This window comes from Lynx canadensis, chromosome F1 (genome assembly GCF_007474595.2).
Source record: "Lynx canadensis isolate LIC74 chromosome F1, mLynCan4.pri.v2, whole genome shotgun sequence".
NCBI classification, from domain to species: domain Eukaryota; kingdom Metazoa; phylum Chordata; class Mammalia; order Carnivora; family Felidae; genus Lynx; species Lynx canadensis.
In genome coordinates, this window is record NC_044319.2 from 63,619,621 (window position 1) to 63,629,391 (window position 9,771).

At 60.2% G+C, this 9,771-nt stretch overlaps 1 protein-coding gene across 1 annotated transcript; it reads right to left on the bottom strand.

The window, feature by feature from the left end:
- Positions 1-191: 191 nt before the first annotated feature.
- KLHDC9 (kelch domain containing 9) lies at positions 192-1,878 on the bottom strand. The gene is made up of 4 exons (XM_030301907.1): positions 1,361-1,878; positions 885-1,044; positions 593-791; positions 192-473 (listed from the first exon to the last, which is right to left on the bottom strand). The coding sequence occupies exons 1-4, from the start codon at positions 1,876-1,878 to the stop codon at positions 307-309; spliced, it is 1,044 nt and encodes a 347-aa protein (XP_030157767.1). The 3' UTR covers positions 192-306.
- Between the last annotated feature and the right edge of the window lie 7,893 nt (positions 1,879-9,771).

Sequence of the window (9,771 nt, forward strand, 5' to 3'; positions counted from 1 at the left end):
AATATTAGGGGCGGGATCTGCATGAGGCATGGAAAAAAGCCCATGATCTGTGGGGTTTGGCTCCATCAGGCTAACGGTTCACAGTTTCAGAGGAGGCCCCATATTTTATCCTTTCCCTTGCAAATAAAGATGTATCTCCTTATTCACTGCCCCCCCCCCCCCCCCCCCCCCAAAAGATTCAGAGACAAATGTTGACTCTCAGGTTGAAATTTAATAAGCAGGTGAAATGAGGCAGATCGCTCTGGTGGTAACGCGCTGCGAGTTTGCAACAAAACGGGGGCTTGGCGATGTGTCTTGGCATATTCTTTAGATAAAAAGGTCCAGGATGCAAACCTGTGGACAAGGCGTCCTGCCATCCTCACCGAAACCCCCAACCAGGTAAAGCTGGTCGTTCCAAAGGCAGGTGCGATGGCCCACACGCTTCAGCCCTTGGTCTGCGCAGGGGAAGTGGAACCACGAAGGAGGAGACCTGCCTGTTGGGGAAGAGCAGAGGGTGCTTATTGAGGCGGTACCGTTTTGGCACCATGGGGCTCCTCCTCGTCTTCCCCCCTTCTCCCCACCCTCTTCCCCCCCTCAACCAGCCGGCCCTCACGGGTGTCATAGATGTACAGGTCATTGCAGATGGTGTCTCTGGCTCTGGTCAGAGTTTCTCCGCCAAACAGCACGGCAAAGGGCCCCACCACGGAACACGAGTGATGCCGCAGGCCCCGGGGCCCCTGCCGGGACCCCTGCCCAGTGCTCACAAGCCTGGCAAGCTGCTCCCTCAGATGGGGGGCAGCAGGTGGTTCCTCCTTGCGGGAGAAAGAAGGCGTGTTGGCTGGAGGGATTCGGGCCTCACAGTTTTTGCCCCTTTCCACCCTAACAAGTTGTGAGTCGACAGGTACCCCAAGCTTCCCGTGACTCCAGTGCCCGGCTACTTCTGGTTCAGCCGAGTTGCAGCCCCCAAAGAGCAGGAGCTGGTGGCCTGGGCGGGGCCCGGGAGTTTGGAGCAGGGCGGCGCAGTGACCCGAGCGTGAGGCTGTGTGACAGCCCTCTTCCTTATAGCTGTGGATATGCAGCAGTTCGGGCCTGAGTTGGGTTTTCTGGAAAATACAAGTGCTGTACTGCCCTTTCCCCAGCCCCTTTCTGTGGTGCCAAGCATGGAAAGGAGGCAGGGACCGAGCAGCGGTCGGATGAGAGAGAGAGGGTAGCACCGGCAGAGAGCGAGCTCGCTATCTCGCTATCGTAGTCACGGTGGGTGCGGGGGGAGGCGGGTGCCGGGGTGCGGCTGTGGCCGGAGTGCCTGCGATTCTGTTCCCCTGCGCTTTTCCAGAGCACAGATGAAGGGACGGGGGACGGTGCGGGGCCCGGGGTGCCATACCTGTAGGTGCGGGCGCCGGGGTCCAGCCGTAGCGTGTAGACGCTGCCGTAGCGACGCTGGGTGCGGGTCCCGCCCTCCCGGCCCGCCACCCGCAGCTCGCGGTCGGAGACGCGGGTGCAGGTGTGGCTGCTGAGGCCGGCGGGGGGGCGGCTGCCGGGGGCCGCGCTCCACGCCTCCCACGCTCCGCGCTCCGTGTCCAGCGCGGCTACGGTGGCCACGCGGCGCGACCCGTCCCAGCCGCCCACCACGCAGAGCCAGCGCCCGCCCACCGGCGCCGCGTCGTGGTGGCTGCGCCGCGGGCCGCCCCGGGCCCCCAGCCGTACGGCCTGGCCCCCCGCCGGGTCGAAGACCACTGTGTCGCCGCTCGGCTCCGTCGCCCCTCCGGCCGGGAGGCCCCCCACCAGGTAGAAGCGTCCCCGCAGCTCAGTGCAGGAATGGAAGGCCCGCGCCAGGAGCGCGTCCCGGGCCACCGGCCGCCAGGTCCAGCCCGCGCCCCCCGGGGACCCCGCGAGCGCCATGACCCCTCCCCCCGCCTGCCCCCCAGGAACCGCCCTGGTCCCTGCCACGCGCCGCCGTCGCCCAGCAACCACTGCCGCACTGGCAGCGCGACCGGCTGCAAACCGAAGGTCGCAAAGCACCGGTTACCGTGGAGACCGGGAGACCCGGGTAGCTGCGGGAAGGGACGGTGTTGTCACCGCGGCGACGGGAGCTGCGCGAAGTCCAGAAGAATCCTGAAAGACTGTCAGAGGGCGGCCAGGTCCTCAGACGGACCCCCGTTATCAAAGCCGCGAGCTGATTTGAGGTGCAGGCGTGGCTCTGCGGGGGGCGACGAGGGACACCCTTTTCCAATTGCACCTGTCCTCCCCCGGGATGAGTCTGGGGGAGGGGAAGAGGGGGCGTGAAAGTGGGAGTCAGGAGACTTGGGTTCTGGTCCCAGCCGTGCCCCTGACTCTCGGGGTGACCGCGGGCACCCTCAGCTTTCTCATTTATACACTGTGCTGTGGGTTTTCTTTCTCAGGCGTCTTGCAGACGACTTTCCCTGCTAGAGGCTGAAGATCCCGGTTGGCTGGGTGGGAGCGTCCTTTCTGTTCTGGCCACTAGAGGGTGGTAGAGCCTGCTGTCAGGGCACACCGCGCGCGCGCGCGCGCGCGTGTGTGTGTGTGTGTGTGTGCGCGCGCGCGCGTGCGTGCGCGCGCGTTGGGGGGCGGGGTTGGGTTGGGGGTGAGGGGGAATGCCTGAAACTTGGAGAACTTTCCACTACGGTGTCCCGGGAAGAATAATTCCTTATTTCAGCTCGCCTCATAGGCTCGCAAGGAAACTGAGGTGCTGTGGCATCTGCAACTCGAGGTTAAGGGCAGGGAGCTTCTCCCGAGAAGATCCAGGCCAGCAGCTGCCCAGCCCTGGAAGCTGGAGGAGGCGTAGTGGGGGAGGGGGGAGAAGAACAGAAAAACAAGCATCTGTTACTCCCTGGTATCTCCCTTTAATTCCAGCCAGGTCCCCTGCCCTTCCTCCTGACTCTGTCCCTCCAGGACCCGGTGAGGGACCAAGAGGCCCGGATCCAAGCTGAGGAGTTTGGGCCCCAGGAGCCAATGCAGACAGATTTCTGCTTCCAGCACAGAAACCGGACGTGTGTCCCCAGCCCTGGGCTGCAAATGCGGGTGATGGTCTCCACACATCAGCTCGTTCCCCATCACGCCCCAGAAATGGAGGCACGAGGGAGACCAGGACTGCGGGCGGGGAGGACCTGTGATTCACGGGTCTGATGGTGCGCGTCCTCTGAGCACACGTCCTCTGAGCACACAGCATGGTGACAGTATCTGCGGGAAGGCGCAGAGAGACTGGAAGGTTACCAGACCCGTTTCCTATTTGTCCTTGAAGCCGAGAACCAGTAAGAGATTCGAAAGTCCCCGTCCCCCCCAATTCCAGCCTTCCTTGAGTCTGGCGGAGATGATCCTCAGTTTTGCCAGATCATGGTAACGAAATCTCTAGAAAATCCCCAACTGCTAACATCCCCGACTGAAATCTGAAAGCCAGCCTTCCCCTAAGACTGCTCTGACTGGCTAGCCTCCAACCAGCTAGGACTTAGGCAAGGAGTTGCCTGGGATGAGGGGGGCGGGGTGGTCATTTCACTTAAGCCTTGTGGGCCTATATGCCCATTTTGCCAGACTCCTTTTCTTTTTTTCTTTCCCAAAGATTTAATTTAATTTAACTTCCTTCCTTCCTTCCTTCCTTCCTTCCTTCCTTCCTTCCTTCCTTCCTTTTTCTTTCTTTCTTTCTTTCTTTCTTTCTTTCTTTCTTTCTTTCTTTCTTTCTTTCTTTCAGAGCGTGCACTCCAGAGCAGGGGAGGATTAGAGGGAGAGGAAGGGAGAGAATCTTAAGCAGTCTCCATGCCCTGCATGGAGCCCAACCGTTGGGCTCAAACACACAAACCATGAGATCATGACCTGAGCCAAAATCAAAAGTCAGATGCTTAATCGATTGAGCCACCCAGGCGCCTCCAAAGATTTTATTTTTAAGTAATCTCTATATCCAAGGTGGGGTTTGAACTTAACCCCAAGATCAAGAGTCACATGCTACTGACTGAGCCCGCCAGGCGCCCCTTGCCAGAGTCATTTTCTGCCTCTCCTGGGTAGAGCCGGGAACTCCCCACCCCAGGGGCCTTTCCAGCTTCTCTCTCACAGCTTTGTGTTCCTTCCCTCAACTTCCACCCTGGCTCTGAGCCCTCAGCGGCTTGCATTTCGCTTGGATGTAGAGCCTGAACCCCGCATCCTCCTTGGTGGTACCCCCTCCAGGGCCATCTAGAAGCTTGAGGTATTTAGCCACTGCTGTTCCAGACATAGACCCAGGGGAGGAGCTGCTCAGGACTCCCACCTCCTTTGGTTAGTCTGAACCAAGCCCATAGTTTGGAGGAGGTAGAAAAGAGTCTAGGGGAAAGAAAGAGAGAGAGGAGGGTGGGAGGAAGGAAGGAAGGAAGGAAGGAAGGAAGGAAGGAAGGAAGGAAAAAAAGAGGGAAGGAAGGAAAGGAGGGAGCCAGGGGTGGAGGAAGGAAGGAAGAAAGAAAAGACAGAAAGAAAAGAAAAAACACAAGCCAGTCTGCCTTTGTATGACTTATTTTATACCCAGAGCAGCATCTAAAGTGGTCTATGATGACCCTGTCGGTGATCCAGAAGCTGAAGGGGCATTAGGATAAAGTGAAGGGTAGGCCTGACAAAGGACTTTGAGAGAACAGGAGAAGGGCAGCCGGAAGGGCCCCTCCTTTTCTGGACCTGCTTCCACCTGCTAATAATATCCAGGGACGATGTCTGTCCAGGGCTGGGGGCCAGGGCAGATCATTCTGAAAGTCTCGCAGTCCTGACGCGATCCCATGAGTTTGGTCCCAGTTGGCCATTTCCGGTACAAGGGTGCCCACCGCCCAGCTTCCCAGTCTCAGATGTCTGTCCCAGCCCCAAATCTGTACCCAATCTGTCTTCAGAAAACTCTCTTTTCTCCTTCCCTTAAATTCAGTCTGGCCCTGGCGCCATCCCTGGTTCTCAGCATTGTTCAGGACACGACCGCCCGCTCAGGACTTGCTCAGTTCCTTCTGCCGATGTGTCCCAGGCTGTGCCACCCTTCAGGCCGGCCCGCACTGCCTCTTCTACTGTCCTCTGACCTTTCTACATTTTCTCCCACAGCTCCCTCTGGCCAGTTGTCTTCCTGGCTCCCTGCTTCCCTGGCCCAAATTCTGGTGCTTTGCTCTCAGATCAGCCAGAATAAGGACACGGATAAACAGAAAGGCAGAGGAATGGCCGGGAAAAGAGACCGCAAGAGGCCAGATCTTGAGAGCTCATCCGATTGTAACAGTGACATGAGCTGGAAGGGGTTTGAGAAAAGGTGGACCTGTCAGCAGACGGAGTGGGGGGTGGGGGGAGGCATCAGTCTAACTGGAGAATGGTGGAGAGATGGAGTAAGGATGGGGAATATCTTGAATTTTTGAAAAAAAAATTTTAAATGTTTATTTTGGAGAGAGAGAGGGTGGGGACAGAGGATCTGAAGCAGGTTCTGTGCTGACAGCAGAGAGCCCGATGCGGGGCTGGAACTCACGAACCATGAGATCATGAACCTGAGCTGAAATCGGATGCTTAACTGACTGAGTCACCCAGGTGCCCCCAAAATTTTGAATATTTAAGGGACTTGGTGGTATTGAAGAGGAAACGTCGTTGGGTCCCACTGTTGAGTGGCTGAAACTGAGGTAGATGAGGACACCTAGGCATTCAGAAACTTCTCTTTAGGGTCTTTGTGTCTCTGCTTCAGGCCTTGTCTCAGCGTCTTTGTCTCTGAATTACGCCCCTCCGTTACTCCGTGTGTGTGTGTGTGTGTGTGTGTGTGTGTGTGTGTGTGTGTATGTGTGTTTCTGCCCCGACTCCTTTCTTTCTCCAGGTTTCTACCTGGTCTCACTGTGCCTTGAGATCTGTCACCATTTCCAAGTCTGCTCTTCCCGCCCCTCCCTGCCCCCCCCCCCTCGCTGAACAGAGGCAACCATCTGACTTTCCTTCAAGGAGCTGCTCCCCCCCCCCCCTCGCTGAACAGAGGCAACCATCTGACTTTCCTTCAAGGAGCTCTGGAACCTTCCAGGAGTGACCAGGCTTCTCCCCTTTGGCTGTGCTCTAGACTGTACACTCAGTGTGGGGTCCCTGGGCACAGTCAGAGGGTATACTGATGACTAACGAGGACCCGAGGGAGCTTCGATGTCCGGGGCCTTTTCAGGGAGTAGGATTTCCCCACAGGAGACCTTGGAGGGTGGAGGCCTAGGCCCAGGGAGGGAAGCTGACAGGCAAACGGAGACAGACTCCCGTCTTTACTCCTCTAACCTTTCCTTTATGGACCTGATCTTGCAAACTGTCGCAGGAAGGAACTCGCGCTCTGTTTCCTGATCCCTAGTCCTTTTTTTATGCCACTTCTAGAAATGAAGGAGCAACTGGGGTTCAAAAAGGCTTCGGGGTGATGCTGGAGGGCAGTCACTTAGGGGTGCCTGCAAGGGGAAGGCACGCGAGCATCTTGGGGTGTGCGGGGTCGTGGGGGGCGGGGAATGCCCAGCAGGGGAGTGGGGGGCCTGCTCGGCTTGCACCTCTGCCTCCCGGGACTTCTCAAGCTCCCGACCTCGCTGTGTGTGGGGCTGAAAACCGATGCAGGACAGAGTCCAGGTCTCCCAAGTGTGGCGGGAGCAAGGCCAAGAACGAGTTGTGCTGCCCCAGGGCGGCCGGAAACCGGAAGTCCTGGCCCCTGCTTCCTGGGGGCCGGGGAGGGGTGGGGGGGGCGCAGACCAAGATGGAACCTGGGCGCCCGGGACTGGGCCCCTCGACGGCTGTGACGCGTCCTGGCCTCTGACCAGGGCAGCCACGCGGCTGCTGAGTGCTGGCCATGGAAACAGGCCCGGCCGCAGGTCTGAGGCCACCTGGGTCTTGGAGGGGAGAGGAGGAGGGAGCTTGGATTTACAAGACTGACAGGTGAATGTTCCCAGGCCACACAGAAGGAAGATTATGCCAACAAACTTCAAAAGAAGATGTGCCCTCAAATTACGGGGAGTCCCCAGCTCCTCCCCGTTCCCCCCTCCCCGCCCCCCGTGCCCCGCTCCCCCTTGGCCCCCGTGCTCTGTCAGCTTCGGCCCCTCTCTGCTCCTGTGTCCCCTCGAGAACATCCCCCTTTCCCCTCAGGGGCTTCTCCACTCTTCTCGAAGCTCCCAGCCCTTCCAGGCTTCTCCCCGCGCTGGGCCTTCTGGTCTCCTGGATTCGCGGGGCCATTTTCCGCTCTGCAGCCGTCCTGCTGCCCCCAGCGCCTGGTCCGAGGTGGACACTTGATGGCAGGGCCTCTGAGGCTTGCTTTCCCGTGGGGCAGCTGCGCCGGGTGGTGACAGGGGCTCAGGCTGATGGCGGGGGGTGGCTGTCTGGTTTGGACAGGCACCCTGCCCTGGGCATCCAGGCCGCTGTTTGGAGGGGAACAGAAGCCCCAAAGGCCGGGAGCACCTGAAGGTACCCGTCTGGCCCCTGGGGAGCTCCCCCTCATGATTCCCGGCAGCCGGGCTTCCCAGGAGGAGCCTCCGCGGTTGGGATGGAGACTGGGAGGATGCATGGGGAGCACCGCTTGGGGTCCGAGCTCTCAGGATCCTGCCTGCCTTTGCTCCTACTTCCTCCTTTGCTGCTACATCTCTCGCTGCTGCTCCAAAGACTCTGCTCTCTGTGAGGGCTCCGACTCTTGTCCTAGACCTGCCAGCACCCACTTCTAGAGCCTTCTAAAAGGGCCAGCCCATCCAGAGACAGGGGGTCAAAGAATAAGGGCATCTGTCTCCTACCCCATGCTCGAGGTCCCTGAGTTCACGGTCGTGTATTTGCAGACGCTTGGGGGGTCCAGGGGGTGACAGCCAGCAGGTGGGGCTGCGCACCCGGAGGCCTGAGAAACGGGGCCCACGGGCGCGCCTCTAGCTGAGCCGTCGCCCCTGGGTGGGTCACCCCAGCTTTAGACCTCTTTAGCGGCAAACAAACCCAGCCCCCTGGGCTCCCAGGGATGTTGTGAGGCAACCAGAAGTGTGGTTGTCGTTGAAGGACCGGGGCTGGGTACCCGGGATCCCTGGGCCTGCAGAACGGGGCGAATGGGAACAGCAGAGCACGTGCCAGATGGAACGTTTAGATGAAACCTTCCGGAAAACTGGGTGCCACCATCCTAACAGTGGGCACAGAGAAGCTCCGGCTGCAGGGGTGGGGGGCGAAGGGGTGTCTCCGTGGCGGAAAAGCTCCGGGAACCCCTCCTCTGTGCGGGACCCTCTGTGTGAGGGGGGCAGCCCCCGGAAGGGGCAGAAATGAGCTTGAAGCCTCTACCTGAAGGAGCCGCGGTCCCGGGGGACAGAATCAAACCCCGTGTCGGGAATCTTCTGCCACAGTGTCGGTCAGGGCCCCCAAAGCCTCTCTGTGCAAACTGCAGAAGCCAAGGCGACGAGCGCATGGGAAGCAGCTTCGTGTCGCGCAGGGCCACACAGCCGGGCAGGACTGGGTCGCAGACACGCCATCCACCCTCGTGCCTCCGACTCCGTCCACTCTGATTGGACTACCCCGTCTCTCCCAAAGCCCAAGGTTCCCCCCCCCCCCCCCACCCCGGGGTCCGCTCCTCCTCCCCCTCGCTCAGCCTGACCCTCGCTCTCACTCTCCTCGCCACCCCACCCCACCCCTCCTCGTCCCTCCCTGACTCACCTCCCAGTCCCACTGACACAAACAAAACTTTCAGCACGACCCACCCCGACCGGTTTGGCCTAGGTGTGCAGCCTGCCGCGGGGACAGACAGGAGTTGCAAGCGGGTGCCCGGCCACAGGACGGTAAGCATCCGCAGCTCCGCTCGCGGAAACAGCCCTGAGCCTGGAGGCGGCACGTGCACGAGGACGCGCAGGGAACGCACGGTGGCGGGACGTGGCATCTGCCGGCCGACGCGGCCCCCTCCCCCAACGGAGGGGCTCGCGGAGGGCAGGGGCCGTGTGTTCTGCGGCCCCGTCCCCTCCCTGGAGCCTGGTGCTCAGCGGTGCTCACTAAGTGTCCGTAATTGAACTGAGGCAGGCAGGCCCGGTGACGCCGCTCAGACACGTACGCACGTTAACGATGCCACCGCGGCTTGAATTGTTCCCATTCTTCGGGCCCAGAATGTGGGTGGGAGGAAGGTAGGTAGGGAGGCATGAGGGGAATGGGGGTTCGATGGGGAGCAAAGAACGGAGGGCAGGAAACCAGGCACTGGTCTAGAAAGGCTTCCGCAGCCAGGATTTTCTTCCAGCCCCAGCCCTAGAATCTGCCTTCCGCAGGACTCATCCCAAAAGAGGGACAGAAAGGGGCCTGCGTATGAGGGCTTGTCCCCCAAGCGCATGGCCCTGGTGAGACACGCAAGACGGCCCAGGGAGCAGAGAGATTTGGAGACGGATATTTGTTTGGTGAGGGAGGGCAACACTTCGACTTCAAGCAGAGGCCTGGCTGGACCACCTTGGGTCCTCGGCCCCAGCGACACCTCGGGCAAGTCCCGCCTCCCGTCAGCTCTCCACATGGCTGGAGCTGGGGGTGAGTGGACCAGGGGCTCACAGACTCCCTGACTGGTTGCACTGGGGCGGGGTTGCGGGCGTATGGTGCATGGGAAGGCTGAGGAGATGCGGGGACCAGAACTGGAAACCCACTGCTGTCCCCCCTGCCCCCCCCCCCATGCCTCGGTTTCTCTGGTGGTTTCCGGGGCCAGGAGGGGTGAATCCGTGGGAAGGAAACCGTGCGATAGGATCCGAGGTGTGATAAGTATAATTATAATACAGGATGCTCCCCCCTCCCATAGCCCCTGGCCCTACCCCACCCCTGCGACACTGCATCTCAAAGCAGCATCGGGGTGAGGCCGCTTCCCCTGGCACAGGTGGGGACCTG